The sequence below is a fragment of the Artibeus jamaicensis genome, unplaced genomic scaffold, assembly GCF_021234435.1.
Source record: "Artibeus jamaicensis isolate MK-2021 breed Jamaican fruit bat unplaced genomic scaffold, CSHL_Jam_final contig_1998, whole genome shotgun sequence".
Classification (NCBI taxonomy): Eukaryota; Metazoa; Chordata; class Mammalia; order Chiroptera; family Phyllostomidae; genus Artibeus; species Artibeus jamaicensis.
Window position 1 is genome coordinate 1,396,969 of NW_026521407.1, and position 24,034 is coordinate 1,421,002.

Genomic DNA, 24,034 nt, shown 5'->3' on the forward strand with positions numbered 1-24,034 from the left:
GCATCTTTCCTCATGGTGGGAAATGAGCACTTGCCCAAAAGGGTGAGTCTAGAGCCAGCCACAAAGTAAACAGCAGGGCCGTTGCCTAGGCAACTGCAGGCCCTGTGGGACAGGGCCCACCGCAAGCCCTCTCCAACCCCCTGATTTACTCTGCTCAGCAGCCCCTTGATGTCTCAATGCGTGCCCTCCACGTACCCCTTCTGGTCTCTGGGCCCGTCTGGGACTCCCCAAAAGGAAGGGCCTGTGCCTCCCCCATCAGAAGGAGAACTCTCTGACAGCAGGGTTCATTTTTTGTTTGTGTGTTTCTTTGTTTTTGCCCCATAACAATCCAGGGTCTCCCAGAGGTGACTGATGGCCTGTGTCTTGCCCCTCAGATTGGAGACCTCTCAAGGGCATGGCCTGAGTCTCCCCCATCGGACTGAGAGCCTCACAAGGATAACAGCTACTGAAGTTTCCGCAACAGATTTGTGCGCCTAGAGTGCTGGGTACATAGTGAGCTCTCGACAATTATTTGTGAATGGCGAGAACATGGAGAAATTGGATCCCTTGTGCATGGCTGGTGGGAATGCAAAAATAATGCCCTTGCTATGGAAAACAGTGTGGCGGGTCCTCACGAAATTAAACATAGTAATTGCAGTGCTGGCTGTGTACCCAAAAGATGTGAAAACAGGCACCCCAAAAGATACGTGTACCCCCGTGGTCATAGCAGCATTATTCACGAGCCAAAAGGTGGAAACAACCCAAACGTCCATCAGCGGATGAACGGGTAAACAGAAGGGGGTGTACACACGATGGAATTTTGGACATTGTGCTAAGTGAAATAAACCAGACACGAAAGGACAAATATTGAATAATTCTACTTAAGTGAGATAACTAGATTCAGAGAGATTTAAAAAATAGAATGGTGGCTGCCGAGGGCTGGGGCGCTGGGAAATGAAAGGTACTGTTTAATGGGTATAGAGGTTCAGCTTGGGAAGATGAAAAAGTTCTGGTGATGGGTGGTGGGGATGGTTGTACCACTATGTAAATGTATTCAATGCCACCGGACTGTACTCTTAGAAAATAGTACATTTTGCCCTGTCCAGTGAGGCTCACTTGGTTGGAGCCTCATCCCATAACCGAAAGGTTGTGGGTTCAGCCCCTGGTCCAGGCACCTACGGAAGGCAACCAATTGGTGCTTCTCTCTTGCATCGATGTTTCTCTCTCCCCCTCCCACTCTCTCTAAAAGCAATGAAAAAATGTCTTCAGGTGAGGATTAAAAATGTTTTTTAAACAGTACATTTATTTTTCAGTACAAAATATTGCATATTTTACTGCAATAAAAAATGGCGAGATCAGAATTCAAATGGAACACAATGTTGTTGAAAGAAGATGAAACAAATGAACAGGTACGTCTCCCACGGGGGCTCAGAGGTAGACCCGCCCCCAGAGATTGTCCAAGACAGCTGGGCACCTCCTGCTGGAGAACCCCGCCCCCACCTCTCTCCACTGTGCCGTCTCAGACCCCCTATTGCCACCTTTGGGGGCTCCAGTGCTCTCTGCACAGGGTGAGCTTTCAGGCTGCGGAGGAGTCTGAACCTTGATGCAGTAGGTCCTTGGCATTGATAAAGGACCTGCCACCTATCAGCGGCTGAACTGGTAGAGGCTCAAACTCGGGGGATGCCATATCCCATGGTGTCAGGACCTCGGAAGAGTTTTCCAGCAGAAGCTGGGCTAAGTGTGGGGCTTCCACCTCCTGAGGGCTGACCCCGCACAGCACACACATCTATTCCAAGCCTACAAAACACCCTTAACATACACACATACAAAGGTGTGCACACAGAGGCAAGGTTCTATTCTCACATGCTCTCCCATGCACACACTCCAAGAAAAACATGCCTAAACACTGAAGGATGCACAGTCTTGTCGGAGATGCAGACGGGTCCCATGTGCAGGAGAGCCCCCTGCTGGCCGAGATCTAGCACACTTATGGCTCTCATGGCCCAGAGTGGGCAGGGTGCCCTCATTCCCTCCACCCTGCCTCTCCCCACTGCATTCTCCAGGCCCCTCCCGTCACACTCCAGGATTACCAGTCCCCATCTCCTACAAGAGAGCAGGGTCCCCTGCAGAAGGACAGAGTGACTATGGAGCCTTAGGAAGCTTCTCCCTTGGGGCTAGCAGTACTGGAAAGAGGCCAGAGCCTCTTACATCATGTTTAGGGCAGTCATTCCTGCGGGCAGAAAAATGCCCACAATTACTCCTCTCCAAAGTCATCATATCCATTCTTTGACTGCCCTGGGAAACTCACTTCAGAGCAGACAGTGGAGGAGGGGTGGAGAACTCCAGGTTCTCTCTATGAAATGCTCCCTGTTGTCTGACCACCTGGGCAAAAACAACAGGTGCACCCCCTGTTTTTTGTGTGTGTTTGTATTTTTTCCAAGGACGAGCTCAGTCCTAGTCAAACTGAGACCACATCTCCGCCCAGGGCAGGCCTCAGCAGATTCCGGAAATCTTCCCCAGGGCACATGGGGTTCCCTGTGCAGAGAGGCTCTCAGCCCCACCCCTGAAACCACCCGCCCCCTCACCCAGGCCCTGCCCAACCTGCCCAGGTCATCCCTTCACCCAACTTAGGAGCTGAACCTCTCCCTAATCAAGCCCATGATGCCCCAGAGGCAGCCGAAAGGGTGGAGGGAATGGTGGCTCTGCAGGGACAAACAACCTCCCCTGGCTCCTGCCCAGGAAGGCACTGAGATGGTTTCTGGGCTGGGCTCTGTGGTCGGAAGAGGACAGATGGCACCGCCTTCGGCCCCAGACCCTACCCGTCCTCAGTTAGCCTAGCCCCATGTTAATATTTGTTGAGCCCTTACTGTCTGCAGGCACACTGCACATGCATTACCTCATTTAAAAGCCCTGGATGGTGTGGCTCAGTGTGCAGGCCTGTGAACTGAAAGGTCTCTGGTTCGAATCCCAGTCAGGGCCCATGCCTGGGTTGCAGGCCAGGTCCTCGGTCGGGTGTACGTGAGAGGCAACCACACATTGATGTTTCTCTCCCTCTCCTCCCTCCCTTCCCCTCTATCTAAAAATAAGTCAATAAAATCTCTTTAAAAAAAGAAAGAGCAGAGCAGCCTCTTGGGATAAGTGTGACACACACACCTGCCACCTTGGCCCCTCCCCCACCCTGGTCTGGTGCTGTGCTGGGCTCACAGAAGCACTGGGGGTGGGGTGGGGATGGGGGGGGGGATAGTGCGCTAGTGAGAAAGATCACTATCCCTGCATCAAGAAGGCTGATATGGAGAAAGACTCACATTTGCCATTGGTGCCATCCTTAGCCCTTTTCTGGCCATGGGACCTCAAGGTCACACGGGTTTTCTTACTTCTTCAGCTACAAAACAAAGCTAGGGATAGCAGCCTGACAAAGTCACTGGGAAGGCACTCTGGGCACCGATACATGGGAGGTGTCATGGCCCCAACCCTACATTCCACCCAGAGAGAGTGAACTAAGTCTACCACTTCACCACGGCCACTCCTCTGCTCCAAGCTGCCTTCACTCCTCTGGCTCCTGACCATCCAGACCAATTGTTTTATTATTATAACCACCAGACTCTGTGGGACACGCCTCCAGGCTCCACGCCCACCACACCCCCCTTCCTCTGTGCTCCAGCTACCCTGGCCTCCTCCAGCTTCTTTGAGGACCAGGCACCCTTCCACCCATCCAGCCTCAGGTCCTTTGCACATGCTGTTTCTGGAATGCTGGTGCTCTTCCTCAGCTCCCTCCCTACCTTCCCAACCCATATTTTAATTAACTCCTACTCACCCTATAGTTCTCAGAAAAAAATGTCACTTCCTCTGGTCCTCAGACCAGGTCAGGTCCCTCTGCACCCTCTCATACCACTCATGAGTTGGTGTCTATGTATTTATGAGGTTATTTGGACCAACAAATCCCTCCCTCTACTCCCCAGGGCTGTGAGTTCTGGAAGGCAGGGATCTTCTGCTTTGCTGGCTGTCAAATCCCCAGTTCCTGTTACAAGCTGGGTACTGGGCATCCTATTTCTGAGTAGGAAGGAATGACTCGCTCCTCCGAGACAGTCCTTGGTGGGGAGTTCTACCTGGAGTAGGTGCTATTTCATATCTTTTATCTTTTTGGATCCTACCCCTTCCTCAGTGGGAACCAGATTCAGAAAGGAGGGCCAGGTGCTGGAATAAGGGTGTAAGAGGTGGGGAGAAAAAGAAAACTGCTTCAGTCCCCTTGGCAGTGTCCTCTGTCCCCTAGCTGGCCAAGCCTTGTCCAATCAGGGCTGGCCCACCACATCCGCAGGTCCCTCTCCCTGGAATAGAACACTTGTCTCTCTCCTTCCCTCATCTTCCTTTAGCTGATCCCCTATCCTCCAGGTCTTAGCTTGACTGCTTCTGAAAAGCTTCCTGCACTGTGAGTTAAGGTACTTGCTTGGGTCCCAGAAGTAGTGACATGTCTGATTCAAGCCCAGCTCTGTCTGCCAACAGAGCACAGAGTCCAGGCTCTTGGCCACCGCATTACCCGACTCCTTACTACTAGTTTCTCAGTGGAGACCACGCCCAAAGACACGCCCCTTCTCCAGGCCTCAGTTTCCTCCTGCAAGCTCAGCCACCTCAAGATGTCAATAAGATTGGCTAAGATGATGAAGGTAGAGGGAAGGCAGTGGGAAGACGGATAAGGGGAGAGGGATAAGGGGATAAGGGGAGAGGAGGGGAGGGAGGGAGCAGTGTGGATGGGGTGGCAGCTTTGGGCCAGCCAGACTTGAGAAACGCCAAGTATGCGAACTACGCCAGCCCCTGAGCTATGAATAGTGCAGCCAGGCTGGCAGCCCAGGTCGGCCCTTCCCAGCGCTGCAGCCCCCCACCCTAGCCCTCCCACGCCAGCCCTGCGTAGGGGGCCAGAAATGGGGCGGAGGCAGAAGAGGCAGGCTTGGGGGCAGAGTTTGAGAGGCTGGAGCAAAGGGGTGTGGCCATGCTAATAGAGAGCAGAGGACGTATCTGATTGGCGGGTCTCTGCGGGCCTGGGAACTTGCGCCCAATAGGCAATCAACCAGTCTCTGAGCTCTAGTCTAGCAGTGCTGAGCAGGGCCCCTTCCCTCAGCCGCATCCCTGGCGGCTGTGGTTCCCAAGCCTGGAGTCACCCTGTGACTCAAATTGCACTGATACTGTGAGGTAGAGGCCTCTCACCCTCATTCTTTCAAGGCCCTGCAAGACTATGACCTTCAGACACCATCCCTGCCCACCCAGAGCCCTGTCAACTTCTCCTGCTCGGAGCTCTGTGTCTGACAGTTGGGCATTTGGGAAATGTCACTGGCCTGTCCCTGCCCCGTGCCTCTGGACCCCGTTTCCTCATCAGTGACGGCAGTGGGAAGCACACTGGGCTAGCGACCGAAGACCCAGTCCCCAGCCCAGTCCTGCCCTTTGTGTGCCCTCAAACAAGTCAGTTAAACTCAGAGTCCCTTTTTTCTTTCATTCCAGGACTATTGGCTGGGTGTCACTGGCTGGGCCCAGTGACACTGGGGAAAGAGGCGTCAAAGAGGCCTAAGTTTAGGCCTTGGCTGTGGGACCCAAGTAAAGTCTCTTCCCTCTCCAAGCTTCCGTCTCCTGAGCTGTAACTGGCATTCTCGAGAGGACCCAGTGTTAAGTGCCTGGAACCTGGGAGATGTTGCACAAATCTCAGTTTGGTAGTCCACAGGGATTTTTTTAAATTAATAAAACAGTCCCCGACTCTATAAAGAGATAGACATGCACCAAATAAAGAGGCACGGTGTTAAAAATTCTGAAACAGGATTGAGAGGATTTGGGGGTTTGAAGGCCAGCTTGGTCCCACTTCCTAACTGTGTGTCCTTGAACTAATTATTAACCTCTCTGAGCTTCTGTTTCTGCATTTATGAAACAGAGATCATCTGTTCCTCACGGGGCTGTTGTGCAGATTGAAGAGACAGTGTATAAAGCATTCAGCAAGCAGAGTCTGGCACTGAGACACTCAACAAATGGCAGCTGCGACCAGTACTCCTACTGTCAGTATGATGTGCTCCCCACAATGCAGGCCCAAGTGCTATGGGGACATGTAGTTCATTGGTCAACAACACCCAGCCAACATGGCCTGGGCTAGAAGCTGGAGATAGAAGAGTGAACAGGACAAAGTCTCTGCTCATGGGGCTTACAGCCTAGTGCACAGAGGAGGAAGTCCTCATACGTTTGAGGACATTGTGTGTGGGGGCATGCTTGACAGAGAAGGATAATTCCACTGGGCACTGAAGGACGAATAGGAGTTTGAGAAATGGCGAAGGCAGGGAAGGCTCTTCAGAGAAGCGGAAGAGGTGGTGTGGTGAGTTTCTGGAAAGGAAAAGATGAAGGGGGCTTCTACCCTGTCCTCTCCATCGCCAGCTCGTGTCAGCCCTCATCACCGGGTCTGCTGCCTCCGCTGCCAGACACCCTTCCAGGGCTTCACAGCATCTACGGGAGCAAGTCACGCTGGGTCTGGAATGTCCATCTCTCCCTTCTATGCCCACCACCCCTCTATGGTCCCAGCAGACATATATCTTTTTTAGGGAAGGAGAAAGAGAGGAAGAGAAACATCAAATGTGTGGTTGCCTCTCGAGCACTCCCTGCTGGGGATATGCTCTGACTGGGAATTGAACTGGGGACCCTTCGGTTTGCAGGCCAGCACTCAATCCACTGAGCCACACCAGCCAGGGCCAGCAGACATCTTTCAAGGTAGACATCTTTCAAGCGTGGACCAGCCTCACCTCTTCAGTGAAGCCTTCTTTCCCTCAGAGCTGGAGCATCTTTAAAAGAAGGAGGGGTTCAATCTGGGTTTGCTGATGAAGCCCTGGGATGTTCCATATCACTCAAGGGCACACCCAGACTCCGGGCAGGCACAGGAAGAACCCTATGCACAGCAGAGTCACGGAGAAGCAGAAAATGATTGTGCTTCTGCATCCTCCTTCATCATGTAGACCCTACCTAAATTTCAAGGCTCAGCTCAGGGCAGCAGGGAGTGCCTGCCTCCCCAGGGTGGGAGGGTGGTCTCCCAGGCTCTTCTTTGTCAGGGGAGGTAGCAGTGGCACAGGATGAACTTAGGATTCAGAAGACCCAGATTTAAATCCAGATGCTGGGCAGCCTTTGGTGGAGTTATTAACCTTCTTAGGGTATCAGTTCTTGTATCAGTAAATATACAACCACTTCGTTATGGCTCTTGAAAATTCACCATAGAAAGTTTCACTAGAGAGTCCTCAATGGTGCTGGCTGGCGTGGCTCAGTGGATTGAGTGCTGGCGTGGGAACCGAAAGGTCCCTGATTCGGTTCCCAGTCAGGGCACATGCCTGGGTCATGGGCCAGGCCCCCAGTTGGGGGCATGCATCTGATCAAGGTATCTCTCACACATCAATGTGTCTCCCTCCCTCTATTTCTGCCTCCCTTCCCCTCTCTCTAAATATATATATATATATATATATATATATATATATATATATATTTTTTTTTTTTTTTTAAGAATCCTCAGTGGTAGGTAGAAACAGGAAATGAGAGAAAGGAGATGAATCATGTTGCCAACCAGTTTTTAACCAATGCCTATAGCGATTCAACCCAGCAACACTGTTTCCATCTTTAAACCGCTGTTACCACATTCATCCTCACATGTTGTCACAGTGAAGACACTCGTTAGTGTCTGCTTCCGGTCTGTCTCCCCAGTTATGCCAGATCATTTTTATCTTAATATTTTTGGCAGAGGATGTTAAGGGGTGGTCTGGACTGGCAGACAGTGTAGATGCAAATCTCAGAACCCATGGTTATACAATCTTAGTGGAGCCTTTAGATGGTAGGAAAAACAGACCAGAAACCCCTTGAGGGCAGGATTGTGTCTTTTTTCTCCAAGTCCCAGAAGCCACAGAGAGAGCTGGCAACACAGGAAATGAGAGGGCGCACAGGAATGACCACCAAATGAACAAAGGCCAGTTGGCCTTGGGATCTGGCTGCTGCCTGATTTTCCCAGGACGGAAGCTCCAGTTTCTGGAGTCAGGTCCTTCTCCTGCCCCAGGCTGAAATTAGGGAGAGGGCAAGGCAGCACTGTATGCAAGCCGGGCCTGGGAATGTCCTAGTCTCTCAGGTAACACTTTCCCTTGCACTGTGGCACCTAAGCACCTAGGGGCCACTGGACAAGGAAGAGTCCCAGTGGCAAAGGAAAAAGTGATGTGGGCCCCTTTCCCAGTCCTGTCGGCAGCCCCAGCCTTGTTGCGTGGCCCCCATTTCCTGACTCTTACAGACATCCCACCTCCCTTGGTCTCTGGGCTCAATCTCAGCTGCCCCCTCACTCCCACCAGGTGCTGCAGGGCAGAGGTGGGGCACAGTTCCAGGGCTTCATTAGAGCTAATGAGGGCTCAGCTCTGCAGATGCCAGCGTGAGATACAGGAGAGTACCAGAACCGCCTGCAGCCCCCCAACACGACCTTGGACTCTCAACTCCCTCCTGCCCCTCTCTCGAAGAGGAACCAAGGCTCACACCCTCATACAAGGTAAGGGAGATTTAGAAGACTCTTCCCAAGTACAGAGCATGTCATTATGTCAAGAGATTGGGATGTGGGGGCATGAACTAGAAAACAGCATCAGGGCAGGGTTCGCACCTGGGCTGCCTGAGGCTCCATGTCCACTGCTCAATCCAAAACAAACAAACAAACCAGCAGAAACTGATTCCCCGCCTTCCTCCTTTCATGGAATCCCAGCAGGTTGGTGGAAGAGAGAAGGGCTCTTCACCACCCTCTGATCGGAAGAAGCTCAGCCACCTGAGCTCCCTCCTCAACTGCCTCTTCCTCCCACTTTCCTTTCCCCTGCCCTCTGCCTCTGTCTCCTTGTCCTTGACCTTGTTCTAGGCCTCAGTAGCCTCACTAGTCAAGTGGAGAGTCAGGGGCAGAGGGGTGGTCTCTAAGAGGCCCCCAGCTGAAATTTTGAAGATGTTCCCACTCAGGGGTCTGTCTGTCTGCCTGTCTCTCTCTGTCATTTGAAGAAATACAGATCTTCACACTGAGGAGGACAGCTCTGGGGTGGGGGTTGAGGTTTCCACTTTAATCTCCCCTTTCAGCCTTTTGGGGGTTCTCGGGAGCAGGGAAAGCTCTGACGGCCCGGATCTCCGCCCTGCCCTCTACGGAGGGCTCTAAGGCCTGCATCCACCCTGGATTCTCTCGAAGGAACTCTCACATCCTTTGAGGAAATTAAAAAGGAGAAAGAACCTGTGGATTTAGGAGCCCAGAGTCAGACAGAAATCAAGCGGGGAATGATAGAAACCAGGCAGGGGGCCAGAATGAACTCTGCCCTTCCCTACATTGACCCCCACTTGGATGCCAAGAGCCCAGAGCGGTTGTCCTCCCACATGGCTCCTACATGTGCCCCCCGCCCGGCCACATTCCTCCAGCCCACACACCTCCTGCCAGCCTGCCCGCCCAGAGTCGCTGGGTCTGCTTCCATCCTTGGCTTGCAGGTCTCACTCATCCTGACACCCCGCCCCAAGCTGTCTCTCCACCCCGGGACACAGGCTGAGCTTTGAAAGGGTCACTTCAAAGAGGACCTGCCTGTGAGAACCCAGCCAGACCCAGGGCCGGCTCCTCGGCCAGATTCCCGGCAGCTGGGGACAAAGGCTCCACTGTTCCTCCGACCCCCAGACGCCCCCAAATGCGCTGGGCAGAAGAAGTCTTTTTTTCCCCAGTTCCGCTCCGTACAGGCCCCTGCTCTTTGCCGCAGGGAGTAGCCCTGGCCCCTCCTGCAGGAGAGGCAGGGAGTGGGGGCAACAGGGCGCTACCAGTTCCCCCATTACCACTACCACGATACACTCACCCCCTTGGGCAGCCAGAATGTGGAGGCTGCCTTGGGGACGACTCTAGGACTAGTGTCCAGGGCCTCCCACCCCTGGAACCATACCCACCCTTCCAGGCCTCCCTCCTTCAGGCAGCCGCCCAGGACTCCCTGTTCTTGGAGGAGCCTCACAGTACAGCCTAAAGCACAGCAGCCAACTTCTCACTCCTCCCCCTGCCCCCTGCCACCCCTGAGAGCAGGAACCAGGCCCACCTGCTCCTCTGGCTTCCTGGCACACGGGGCTGATCCCCCAGCAGAGCCCTCAAGGTTTCCTGCGTCAGCCTCTCACGCAAGCCTGACTTCTCTCCAGTCCGTCCGGTGCTCGGTCCACTGCTCTGATTGGGAACCTCGGCAGCTCCGGGGCCAGCTCATTTCCTCTGCGGATCACTCCGGCCTTACAGGGTTCTCCTTACTGAGCCGGAAGTGTGTTGTTCTGGTTTCCATTCATTGATTATGGTTTGTTTAACAGCAGTTGCTATTAGAGTAGAGATTATGGAATGACAGCCCCTTTACCTGTATTACCTCATTTAATCCAATTTAATCCAAAAACAATTTTGAGGGATTATTTCAGGGCTAAGCAAATTGAGTCTAAAAACCATTAAGTAACTTGGCCAAGGTCACAGAGGGAACGAGGGGTAGGGCTGAAATTTGAACCTCAGCGGGCTGAGGCCCCTGACACCCCACCTGCCTCCCCAGGGGCCGGGGGGCTGTGCCAGGGCAGACGTCACCCCCACACTAAGCCTCCTTTCCCCTGTCCGGCTCCCCACCAGCCTTTGTTACAGCATGAACAGTGGCCTGGGATGCAGACGGGTGTTAATTCAAACGGCACAAGGGGAACAGAGGGGGCCAGAGGGGAAGTAGTCACTTGCCTGGGGGCACACGGGCCTGAGGGGGTTGAAGGAGATGACCCTGGGCATCTCAGGGTCCGGGACTGGAGATAACTAGAAATCCAGTAACCCTTACTGTGGGAGAGAGAAGAGATAGCCCGACAGGCCCTAACTAAATACTCTGCGCACCCTCCAACTTCGAAGATGCGGAATCTTCCACCAAGGGGATGCACTGCGCCGAACACCTCAGGGCCAGAGCGATGAGGAAGGAACCGGCCTCTTTAATCCAACCTGTAGCCTTTCTTGATGTGCCCAGTGCTCAGCACTGACCCCTCAGCACTGACCCCTCTAGGAGAAGAAGAAAGGGAGAGAGGAGTCAGTAGCCAGTGTCCCCTGCTCAGTGGTGGAGGACAGCGGTGACGGCGTGGGTGGGCTTCCCTTTCCTTGCTGGGGTTGGCTCAGGTGCTCCCGGCGCAGATAACGCAGCAAAGCCCCGCCAGGCTGCCTTCCCGAGACGCCAATCCCGGCTACTTCCACAAGGCGAGATGATAGAATTCTGTGGTTTTTCCACACACGGTCAGTCAGTTAACAAACACGGCTACGTGCCAGGCTCCGTGGATACCAAGATAAATATGACACTTCGGGGCCTGCCTGGAATGAGGCTAAGAGCAAGGTCAAGTGTTCTTGCCACTAGCAGTGTGACCACTAGCTATCAGCTCTGCCACTAGCAGCGTGACCTTAGGAAGCCACGTATTCTTCTTTTTTTTAAATATAATTTTTAAAATATTTTATTTCTTAAAAAAATATTTTTTGAGAGAGAGGAGAAGGGAGGGAGAAAGAGAAGGAAAGAAACATCACTGCATGGTTGCCTCTCACACACCCCCTCTCACACTGGGGACCTGGCCCGCAACCCAAGCATGTGCCCCGACCCTTTGAACCCATTGAACCTCGACCCTTTGGTTCACAGCCCGCGCTCAATCCACTGAGCCACACCAGCCAGGGCGGAGCCATGTATTCTTCTTGTGCCAGTTTCCTTGTCTGTCAAACGGGGTGATGATAATGTGCCTACCTAGAGGGGCGGGCACTTTGGAAGCAGCTACCATTACTATTTTTCTTGTCCTCAGATGATGCCAGTCTGGCAGGGGAGAGGGCTGTGTAGAGTGACTCACAATGCCAGGGTCAGAGCTGGCCCCTGGGAAGCCAGGGGAGGGGCTGCTCCCTGGCCTGCACTTCACAAACATTTATGGAGAATCACTCTGTGCCAGGCACTGTGCTGCTCACTGGGGACACAGAGATGAACAGGACACATTGTCCACTCACCCTGGCTCCTCCCCACCCTCCCTCTTCCTCCTGGGCCCAGTCCCAGAACTTGGTGCACCGAGGGGGGCACCAAGGACAGAACCATGTGTGGGAAGGCACGGCCTGGGGGCCTAGCAGTCAGAACACCTGGGTTCACGTCCACCACTCACGGGCCACCTGACTGCGGACACCCTCTGACCTGTTTCCCCACAGCAGTATGGCGAGTTGGACGAGATGACCCGTCCGGTCCTGACCCACACTGACAGGTGATGAATATGCTCCATCCCGCAGGGCTTTAAACTTGCCCTAAAGACGAGTCCTAAGGCCGTCCCGGCCTGCGTCCCACTGAGGCCCGCCTGGTACTGGCTAGCACTGCCCTGCCGAGGAGCTGGCACAGTTTCACATGGAACAGGGGCCTAGATCTAGAGGCGGGCGTCTGAAGGGGGTGGGGCGCTAGGGGAAAGGCAGAGCCAGCTCCCGCAGGCCCTATTCATGGCTCTCCGGGGAGGGAAAGAGAGCAGGATCATTAAAACCAGGCTTTGTCTAAATCCTTGACCAAGCCAATATCTCACCTTCGAACCCCTGCAGAGAACAGATCGGGTCTCCTGCCCCTTTGGTAGGAAAACACCAATGAACCGAAGCACAGACAGGTGTTATAGGCTAGCATGGGGCGGGGAAGTGGGGTCGAGGGGTAAACGAGCTGATTCTCCCACCCTCCGACCGTGGACACCTGAGGCCTTACCACCTTGAGGCCTCTCGTCTCCATCTCTGTCCCAACTTAAAGAAAAGCAACCAAGCTGCAATCTAGACAGAGGTCGACCTTGATCTTGGGCCGTGTCGAAGATGGACCTGGATTCAAGGTGGGAATGATGGCAGGTCAAGGCAGGTCCTGAGAAGGATGGCAAGGTGATAGCACAGATTCGAACCAGGTTTCTGGTACCCTGCCTGGCTCTGCCACTTGTTAGCGATGTGACTGTTTATGCTATTAGCTCTCCGTGTCCTCGGCTGTCAGATGGGGCTACCAATGCTACCCACTTTGTAGTTGTGTTGTGAGGGCTAATGAGGTAATTTATATAAATCCTGGCCCAGAGAAATTGCTATCTACGTCTTAGCTATCAATTATACTATTATAGCCACTCCCTCTCCTTACAACACTTTTAGGCACTAATGTATATGCTCATTTGACTATATTTGCATCCCCTAAGGACTTCTGCACTGGAATCCGACTTCGCAGGAAACTACCTAACCCACTGTACTGAAGGAAACTTCCCTACATGGTGTTCCAGGCTGGCCTGGGATGGGGCAGCTCACAAGCCTCTCCCTGGAAGTTCTCCCAAAGAGCTAACTGCAATCCCTCATATTGTAACTTATTCCATTCTCCTCTTTTGTAGTCTCTCTCTCTCTTTCCTTTTAAATCCCCACCCAAGGACATGTATTGATTTTAAAGTGAGAGGAAGAGAGAGAGAGAGAGAGAAACATCTATTCGTTGCCTCCTGCGTGCACCTCGACCTGGGATCAAACCTGAACTAGGTGTGTGCTCTGATCAGGAGTCGAACTCACAAAACCTTCTGGTGCGTGGGATGACACTCTAATCAAATGAACCACCCGGCCAGGGCTACTCTGTCTTTTAACCATACATATCATGCAATCCTTCTAAGTATCCCTGCAATGAAGGATGAAGCAGTAAATACCTCTACCCACTCCTGCATGGCCCTGCTCGGTACCAGCACCCTCCCTCACCCCCGCTGCCACCCATGCCAAACATGCTGCACCCCTGGGGGGCCAGACTGATCTCCTGCTCCCCTCCCCCATGAGCTCGGGGTCGGACTGAGGAGGGGGCACAGAAGTCCCCATCCAAGGTGCCTGGCCACAGGCCTAGTCCCCAGGACAAGTTCCTTTTGACTTGCCCCATTCAAAAAGCCTGTCCCATTCCCCATGGCATCCTAAAGCCGCCTTCCTAATAATGTTCCCTTCTGAAAAGTTTTCATCTTGTGACTCCCATCAAGAGACTGGGGGCCATGGGTGCAGGAACGGGGAACTCCTAGCTCCCTGGGTGTGGGGCTCAACCACCTTGTGAGCAAGTGGAAGAGGTTGAGGCTGGGGGCCTTTGAGTTGCGTTTGGAGGTGAAATGACTGGTTATGTAATCAAGACTCAAATCACATGCCAATGAGCACAGCATCTCAGTGAAAGTAGCCACTTTGGGGATGGAACTGTTGCCCTAGCAGGGAGGAGAACCACATGGGATCCAAGCCATCCACCCCCAGCTGGGTCACAGGGTAGGGGCGGGGCGGGGGGGGGTGGAGATGATGCTGGAGAGATCGAAAAGTGTGTGTTGATGGCGGGCGGGGGGGGGGGAGTCCAAGAGATTCAGGTTTAATGACCTCCACTCCCACCCCCGGTCCGTCCTGAATTTCAAGTTTATAATTAGGAACACTTTGGCTGAAAGGCAGAGGGGAGTCGGGGAGAGGGAGATGCAGACTGAGGGCGAACTGAGCATACATCCATCCAGCTCCTGAGAAGCACACCAGTCTCAAAGTTTGCAAAGTGCCAGCCCCCACTTCAGCTCTGGAGGTCTGGCTGGGGAAGGGCATCCCCAAGTCCTTCAGCCCCGTCCAAGGCGAAAGAGGCCTCAGCCCAGACCCTGACCCCCCTCTAGACCCCCAGGGAATTTCTTTTCCAAGCTCAGGGAACGACCGGCTTGACAACGTTCAATCCTTCAACCTGGGAAGGGGTGGAGTGTGTGCTCGGGTGCCCCAGCGGGACTGGGCAGCCAGGCTCATTCCTAGGGGGCTGGCCCTGATGGGGCCCGGAGGCCCCTGCTGGCCCCTCCCCAGCCTCAGCAGCTGGCAGATGAAAGAATCCAAGCAAAGCAGCCTAGCGCTGAGTAATCCCCTGGCACCCTGCGACCAGACCCACCCACGGCCAGCCCGAGGGGGCAGAGGGAGCAGCCGCGCCGGCAGGACCAGGGGTCCCGAACCTGTTTCTCTCCTTCAGGACCCAGGGGAGCGAGGAATCAGGCCAGGCAGTTCGTCTCGCGGCCAGGTCCGGCCCGGCAGGGGGCGAGTGTGGCGCGGGGAGGGGGTGTCCGGCCGCAGTGGTCAAGGACATCTCACTCTGGGAACCCCCTCCCCCACTCCCTCTCCCTCCAGCTGTGCCGGGGCCTCGCCAACGGAAAACGAAAACTCGGGCAGAGGAAACGGCGGCAGGCGCCCCGCCTGAAAAACCCGGACAAAAGGCGCGGACCTCCGTCCCCGTTGGCCGGCCGCCGGGGTCCTGGCACTGCCGCCCTGGTCTGCGCCCCTGCCCTGGCAGCCCTGCGAGTCCCAGCCCCCTGCCTCCCTGCCTCTCCTCGGCCCGGGTCGGCTCTCGCTCCGGCCCCCTCTCGGGCCTGCCACCAGCCTATATTCCTTGCGTCGTTCTCGTGGTGCCCGGCGTCGTGCTCCCCAGGTTGTGCCTGACGAACAGGGGCGCGGCGACCCCCGCCCTACCTCCAGCTGCCCGGCAGCGCCCGGACCCACCCCCTCCCCTGGCCCAGCGCCTCACCTGGGGGGGCCGGGGCTCCGGGCGCGGCGGGATCCCGACCAGGCAAAAGGCGACTCCATTCATCGGGCGGCAGCGGCGGCTCTGTGGCCAGGGCACTGTTGGGGGCGCGGGCAGGGACCCGGGAGGGGCGGGGCCCGCTCCTCCGCTCCTCCCCCTGAGCTCCGACGGGGCGCACGCACCGCCTCTCCTTAGGGTACCAGACTGGTAAAGGGAGCCGAGGAAGGGATTTGCGTTGGCAGCAGAACTAGAGGGCAGAACACAGCCTGGGGAAGACAGTTGGTCTCAGGGAGACGGTCTAGGCCAGCTTCCAGGGTCCGGCCCAAACAGACGGTGATCTGGGCAGGCCAAGGAAAGTGGACAAGGGCACCCAACCCAGAGCCAGCACAGGGAGAGAGAGGGAGGGGGCGAGGCAGGAAGGAAAAGGGAAGCAAAGAGAAACACAGCCAGCCAGACACGTCAGAGATGGAGAGACTGAGAGCGCGAGAGGCAGAGAGGAGAGAGGCAGAGAGAGGCAGAGGAAGGCAGAGGAGACGAAAGACCTGGGATGGATGAGAGGGAAAGACAGAAAGAGGCTTAGGGAGCTTCCCATCCAGAGGCTCATGGAAGTTGAGGCATAGGCAGAGAGGGCCATATCGGGCCGTGTGGGTGAGGGTGTGGGAGGAGGGGGACCCTCGGGAGCTCCCCTCCATCCGGCCCCCATGGCCCAGTCAGGGTCTTAGCCCATAGGCCTCACAGAGGCAGGGAAAGGGAGGCCAGAAGACCAGGCTGGCAGGGGCCCCAGGCTTTCTGGCTCCCGCCCAGCCAGTCCATGCCTCAGGCCTCCCAATAGACCTGCTCCCCCCGTGGGCAGCAGAGGGAGCAGAGACCCCTCAAGCCTCCCAGCCACAGGCAGCCCATAAACTCTCTTCCCTGCTTCACTTGGAGTTGGGATGAAAGAGCCATTGGGGTCCCAAGCCAGTTCCTCAACTTCCTGCCCCCAGGCAGGACCCCACCAGCCAATCCAGGAAGGGACAGTCGCTCAGTCCTTCCTTTCTGATGGACAGTTCTTTCTGCTATCTAACTAACATCCTTCCTACCTCCTCTTTCCTACAGCCTGTGCTTACCTCTTTCCCACGCCTTCTCGAAGTTTCACAGATCATGAAGAAAGGAAGGCAGAGGCCACAGATAAATAGGAATATGATTTGGATCAGGCAGGCAAGGAAGGCAGGAAGGCTGTCTACTCTGGAATCACCTACGCCCTCTGGGGCCAGGAGACCTGTCAACCAGCACCCTGCCTTCTGAGAGCAGATGAGTCCAAGCCCTCCGCACCTTCCCCTCAGGTCCGGATCAGGGAATAAGGCCCTGGAGGGGAGAGTGGCTCAGACACCAGCTAGGCCATTCCTACTCCTGTGAACCTGAGGAGGGACATACTGACTTGTTTTTAAACCTTACATATAATTCCCCTGGCTGGTGTGGCTCAGTGGATTGAGCATGGGTTGCAGGCCAGGTCCCTGCAGTGGGGGGGTGTGCGAGAGGCAACCACACGTTGATATTTCCCTCCCCTTCTTCCTCCCTACCCCTCTGTCTATCTATCTATAAATAAATAAATAAATAAATAAATAAATAAAATAAATAAATAAATAAATAAATAAATAAGATCTTTTAAAAAATAATAAAAAATAAATCTTACATTTAATTTAATTTATCTTAAATCCCCTGGAAGTCAATGAGAGTGGATGCTTTTATAATGATAGTGCATGACTCCTCTTCCTTCCCCATCTCTCTTCATGAAGGTCATGTGCAACCAGCGTCATCCCCCACTCCCGAGAAGTCCTTCCTGCTTTCTGTCATCCATCACACTGCATTTTCTTGCTTAGTCTTCAACCGGGTTCCTGTTTCTGACACTTTCAGCCCTGTAGCTCCAGTGGCCCAAAGCTTGCGGCCACCCTGCCCCAGGGGTCTTTTTCTCTCATAACAAATGGGTTGTCCCTGTAAGGGGGAAGCCAGAGCATCTGAGATCCAGACTGAACTGGGGCTAGGGGGAGGGAGGGAGAGTGGTGGCCCCTGGGGGCCCCCTGGCTCACTTTTTCCAGAGCCTGATGCCCTCAGATACTGCGGGAGGCGGAGAGAGGAAATGAGCTCACACGGGCCGGCAGGCCATTCCTCCCTCCACAATGAGCTGCACTCACCTCCCCCACTTCCCAGAAAGTGCGCTCTGGCCCCACCCTCCTGCCCTTCCCACCTCTTCCTGCACCTTGACCCGCACCCCCATCCTGTCCCTGCCCTCCCTCATCCACCTTCTCTAGAACCTCTGCCACCGTCCTTCCTCTCCGTCCTTGCTCCCCATCCCCTGCCTCCCTTCATCTCACTCCCTGCATCCCACCATCCACCCCCAAACCTATTCCCTTCCTGGTTTGCACTTTCTCTGGGGTTTCAGGCAGTAGAGCCCAACACAGTGTGGACGGTGTCCCTCACTCAGAATCTAAACTGCCCCTCCCAACCCCGTCACCTTTCTTCATTCACAAATGTTTATTGGGAACCCTAACATATGAGGGGGTGGGGAAGTGAAGGTGGCCCCTGAGGATCTAGAGATAAGGCCTGGATGATTCCCTAGCGGGTCTGGGGTCTTACCAATCCTGACTCTAGGGTGAGGTCCCAGAAAAAGAGCAATGCAAGGCTGGAGAAGCAGAGGAAGGCTTCCAGAAGGAGGTGGCCTTGAGCTTTTGGAGGCTACATGGATGGCGGCGTGGGGGCAGGATGGGGAATGGGGAGAAAAAGCCCTCTGGGGAGAGGGCTACCATGGACAAAGGCAGAGCCGCAGGAGAGAGCAGACTAGGGTGTGGGAGCGGCGGGAGCCAGGCGGAGTGTATGTGCACAGGAAGCGTGGAGGGATGAGGAAGGAAACGCGGGTGGGGGTGTGACCCTGGAGTGACTGGGACTGAGGCACTTGGAGTTTACTCTGGTTGGGAGCGGGGATTTAAGAGGAGATGTGCCACAGCCGCTGTGGTTTGGTGCTGCAGTGGGTGCGGAGCAGGGTTGGGGGGTGGGGGACACTTCCAGGGGGCGGGGCATTGCACCAGGCATGGAGCAACAAACAGCAGAGTCCCTGGGACTTGGTGACCAACTGAGTGTTGGGGGGAAGAAATAGAAGAGTCTAGAACAACTCCAAGATTTCTGTTTCAAGTGTTCTCAGGGAGGGGGGTCATAACCTCATGCTAAGTGTTTTGTATGTATTGTTCCAATTTAGCCCTGCAAAGAGTCACGAAATAGTACACTCCACGTTTTTGTGGATAAGGAAACTGAGGCCCAGAGAGCTTGAATATTTTACCCAAGGCCACGCAGGAGTTGATCACAGGCCTTCGGGCCCAGAGTCCACAGATTTAACTCTCAGGCTGTGTGGAGTGGTAATGGGCAGCTTAAGCCCGGGGTCCACTTCCTTGAAGGGAGGCCTGAGCTAGAGCCATGGCTTTGGCGTCATCGGTGCTCCAGGAGTGTGGTTCGGATTCTCCAGAGACAGTGCGGAGAGGACAGCAGATGTGGGACAGGCCCGAGGAGCACCCGCCGTCAGTGGCACGGCGGGGAGGAAGAGGCAACGAGGAAGACTGAGAGGAAGCTGGTGGCCGGAGGAAGAGGCAGCGTGCTGGGCAGGGAGGGCACTTCCAGGGTGGGGTGGGGGCGGAGTCCAGACTGGGCTTCAAGGAAGGGCAAGGGGTGAGGTCGTGAAATCGTCCCCTCTAAGAGAATTAGCAGGAAGGGAGAGTGACGGGTCACACACAGGTGAGCCATGGGTGGGGCACTGTCCCACTGGGTGGGGGAGACGAGAGCAGGCCTTTTGGTCGAGGAGCAGGCGCCCGGGGAGAGAGAGCCCGAGGGGTGATGAGTGGAGCAGAAGAAAAAGAACCCGTCTTCCCAGGGCCAGGTCGGGCCAGGAGGGGTACATGGGGGAAGGCCCAGGAGCCTCCAGACCAGACCACCCAGGGTTAGGATCGAGTGGCCCGGAAGCTAGCAAGGCACTGTTTGGTGTCATCAGAGAGCACGGAACTGAGAGTCCCAAGACTGGGACTCTTGGTAGCTGTATGTCTTTGAGGAAAAGAACATTCGCTGAGCCTCAGTTTCGCCCTCTGTAAGCTGAGGACAATAAGGCCTTTTTTACCTGCCTCGGATTTGATCATGTATTCCAAGCATGCTGTGAGCTGGAAAGCAAAAACAGTGGGGGGAAGGCGGGTCAAAGGACAGGTGGCAGTAAACCTGGCCACAGCTTCGGCTCTTCCACCGAAGGTGAAAGAGCACCCCCTGGTGGAGGAGGGCGAGAGGGCAGGGCGAGAGGGGAATGCTGAGGAGGGATCTGGCTTCTTGTGCCTCTGGCTTTCAGCCTCCAAGTCCTCTGCTTGTCCCCCCAAAGCAACCCACCCTCCCTCAAGTTCTCATCTCCAAAGCAGGTGAGCGCCCAGTTCATTGAAGTCAAAAGACATTTATGGAGCACCGACTACATGCAAACTGCTGTGTGGAGTGGCGGGACCAGTTCGATGAACCACTGGATGTGCCTGCCTGCAATGAGCTCCTGTTCCAGGAGGGGCAACAAACACACGAAAGGATGGCTGGGCCGGTGCAGCGATGGTGGCGGGAGCAGAAAACCAAGCAAAACAAGCGAGGGCCTCCGGATGAGGGAAGCAAGGCCAGGGCGTGGGAGACAGTGTTCGACCTAGACCAGCAAGGCTTTCGACTGGCGAGTGGCAGAGGAAGGAGGCCTGAAGCCCGAGAGCCGGGCAGTGGATGGGGCCCAGGCCCGGACGGAGGACCCAGGCGGCCCACAGGGCGAACTTCACTGAGCATCTCTAATGGCACAGGGCAGGGCGGCCGTCCACTGAAGATGATGCCAGTCCCCACCCTCATCCTTGTTGTTTCCAGGTCCCTGAGGAATCTGGGTAAGAGGGCTCCCACTTGAACATCCCTCCGACAGGGTAGGTTACAGACCCCTGGCCAGGTTGGGGCCGAGGGACACTGGAAACCAGCCAAACAGCCGGGGTCCCAACTCAGCAACCTCTGGACAGTGGGCTTGGGGCGGGAGCGAGAGATTCCGGCTTCTCTGGGCTGGCAGCAAGGCAAGCCAGCCACGCCCAGAGAAGAAGCCCCGGTGTCAAGGCGGAGGGTGGATGACTGATGCCCCTGCACTGCCACCGCTAGCTGGCAGCCCCTCGGGGAAACCATCTGCGGGGAACCTGTGGGAGAAGAAGTGGCTTTGGGCTGGGGTCTCAGCTTTGTGACAACTGAAGACCCAGTGGCCTGGGCTGTCTGGGCATGACATCGCCTAGCAGGAGCTTGAGAACACTAACATGGAGAGAAAGGAACTGAAATGTGTTGAGCACCCAACATGTGCCAAATTCTTTACAGGCATGATTTCAGGTACTGCCCATGGCAACTCTGTAAGGCAGGCATTGCTGGCCCCACTATGTGAGGGAGAGAACAGGCTCAGGGAAGGTGAGTAACTTACTCAAGGCCTATTTAAGTTCTTGCTCTTTCTCCAAAGCATGACCCTCCTGGGAGAGGCCAAGCCAGGTGCCCCCTTCTAGCTCCCAGATGCTAAATTCCATTGTTCTTTGTGAGGTCTTTTTCGTTCTTCTAGCAACTGACCTGCAAGCCTGCTCTCTACACAGGCCCCCAGACCCTGCCTAGCCACACCTGGGTCCTGCACACCACTCTGCACAGGACAGGCCTGCTCCACTCTCTTCTCTGTCACCAGTGGGGAAGGAGGGAAGAAGTGAAGAGAGAGAGAAGGGGAATGTAGAGGAAGGGACAGGAACAGAGGGGAGGGGCGAAAGGAGGAGGGGAAGGGTGGCTCCCACCCCCACACTGGAAGCTCTGGAAATCCCCCGCAGCTGCTCCCCTCGCCTCTGTCTGGCCCTGAGCCAGCCCTGGGCGAGAGTGAGGGGCGTTAGATGGAGAAGAAAGAGGGGCAGGGCACTGACCGCAGTGGGGCAGGCCCGGCATCCACTCCACACACCACCAGGCAATTCCAGCCCCTGTGAGAGATTCCAGGCATGCTCCCCTTTAAGGCAACCCCACATGCCAAAATCCACACATACCAAACAGACACATCAGGGTGGTTCTTGCACTATAAAAGGATTCTTTGCTTTACGAGAGGGCTCAGCACATGGGAAACTTAAAATAGGAGCTTCCCCTGGTGCCGTGAAAGAAGCTCTGATTTCAGAAGCGCCCCCCACACACTATGCTTCCGGCACATCCAGAAAGCTGGCAATACCCATGGGGACGGCGGGGCTGGGCTGCCTTAAGGCACTGACAGCAGCCTGGGCACCTTCACGGCCCACAGCAGTGCTTTGTGCTCATCATCCGAGTCCCCACACAGCAGAAGCATTCACAGTCCATGGGACAGGCTGACTGCTGTGCTCCTCTGCTGCAGGGGTGTCCTGGGACACCTGGACAGGACCTGGAAAGCCACCACGCATCACAGCTGGCAGGGATCACAGCAGCCCAGAGAGAGGATAGAAGTCCACAGCCACCAAGTGTCTCTTTGATGGGGTCAGGGCAGGAGTCCAAAGGCCTGATCCCCCGTCCCGCTCTCTCCTCCCTCCCATAATGCCAGATCAGGGGGGGACAATCTCTGTCCTCTGGAAAAGAGGAAGCAGCTGGCCCCCTGGGAGGAGAGGGAGCTGGTGGGGGCCACCATGGGGCTGCTTGGGGGAGCGACTCAAGGCCAAGTGCACACCCAGTGAGACACATTTAGGGTGATGTAGGCAGACAGTAGTTGGGGGCCCATAGCTCTGCACCTCCCTTTGTTATTGAGTTGAAATTCACATAACATAAAATTAACTATTTTAAATGGAGGGATTCAGCAGCATTTAGTACTTCCCCCTTGTCCTTTTTTCCCCCCTCAGAGTGGAGTTGAGGATAGACAGCAACGACAACAACAGCAGATAATGATGAATTGAGCCCCCGTCCCCCTGCCAGGCCTGGTGCTCCAGGGAGCTGCCACTGGCCATTTAAATTAACAACCAAGATGCCAAACAGGCCTGGAGAAGACCAGCCCACAATCCCACCCCAAACATCACGCGGCGCTAGAGTACATGCCCAGAGCACTCCACCCTCCCAGTGGCCCTCTCCGACCCCAGAACTAGGGATCAGCCCAGCCCCTGGCTCCCCCGCACCCGCCCTGATTCCTCACCCGCCGCCCCTCCTCACCACCATCACAGGCAGCCCAGGAATCCCTCCGCCACAGAGGTGCGGGGCTGGCTCTGTCTGGAAGAGCGGGTTTCAGAGCCCAGGGCCCCAAGCCACTGCTTCAGGTAGAGCAGCCCCAAGGCGCCTGGGGGTGTGCCAAGCCCAGCACTCAAAGGCACCTCCAGGAAGAGAAAACCCCACCAGTCCAGTCCCACCCCAAGACCTTGCGTGAAGTGAGGATGGGGAAGGGAGCCAGGCAGCCCCGGGAGCAGCCTCGCACTCTGGCCAAGGGCCGGGCTGCTGCCCCTCTCCGAGCAAGGGGGGCGCAAGTCAGGATAGAGCCCTCCCCACACTTGAGGAAACCGGCCCCGCTCACCCAGGGTTTGCGGAGCTCTGTGGGGAGGGTGCGGAGCTCTGGCCTCAGGGAGCACTTGCCCCTGGCCCCTTGGGATGGAGCCTGTGTGAAAAAGCCCCCCTCAGCCTGGGGTGCAAGTCCCTACTTGGAGGGGTATATGGAGAGGTTGCCCAGCCCACCCCATCTTTTCTCTGCGATGTAAAGGTGTCAGCAGCTGCAGCTGTAACTGGGAGAGGAGGGGAGCCCGGCTGGGAGAAACCCTTGATGTGTAGGGGCAAAGGGGACAGTCGTATCCTAGGGTCCCACTAGGGTGGTCAGGTCAGCCTGGTGGCTGTATGGCCTGGGAGAGACACCCCCACCTTCTGTCACTCTTTCAATCGGCACGGTCTGCAGCCCCCTTAGGCCTAGGATCCTGGCAGGGCTTGGGACCTTATCGAGTGGGGAGGGGGGCTTCTAAATGCGGGTGCTCTCCTTCCGGAGGAGGGGGGTGGGGTGAGGAGAGAGGCAGCGTGTGCTCCCTCCGTGCACATCTCCCTGTGTCCGTGGTGGGGGATAGTCGCGTGTGTGCGTGTGTGTATACACACCGAAGCAGCCCCATTCCTCCCCCGGAGCCTCGGCCCCGCCCGTTCAGAGATCCAACCCCCTCCCGCCGCGGCCGGTCCCCCTCTCCTGCGGGGTGCCCACCCACACCTTGTTCTTAACGCCCCAATCCCTGCCCTCCCCTCCCCTCCCGGACACGCACCCGCGCCCACTGACCTGCTCCATACTACTGCCAGCTATGCCGTTTTCGCTGCGCCAGCCCTGGGGGGCGCTGGGGGTGGTTGCCCCTCCATGCGCCACCGTAGTGCAGCACCACGGAGCCCAAGCAGCGCCTGGTGTCAGCCGCCCAGACCCCCGCCCCGCCCTGCTCCGCAGGCCCCGCCCCCTCCCCTCCCCTGTTCTCAACACACTCGGGTGGAGGCACCGTGAGCACACACACGCGCACATACACTCTTTCAATCACACGCACACACAATGC

General features: G+C 55.9%; 1 protein-coding gene across 2 annotated transcripts in view; it reads right to left on the reverse strand.

The window, feature by feature from the left end:
* The window catches only part of ARHGAP23 (Rho GTPase activating protein 23), a 76,815-nt gene extending 53,019 nt beyond the window's left edge, over nt 1-23,796 (reverse strand). The window contains exon 1 of one of the 2 annotated variants that reach the window (XM_037149892.2): nt 23,773-23,796. In XM_037149892.2, coding sequence (XP_037005787.2) covers nt 23,773-23,781 — 9 coding nt within the window. In that variant the 5' untranslated portion in view covers nt 23,782-23,796. Of the gene's footprint in view, nt 1-15,506; nt 15,757-23,772 lie in introns of those variants that run through there. The other variant, XM_037149890.2, reaches the window with a different exon arrangement.
* Nucleotides 23,797-24,034: the final 238 nt, after the last annotated feature.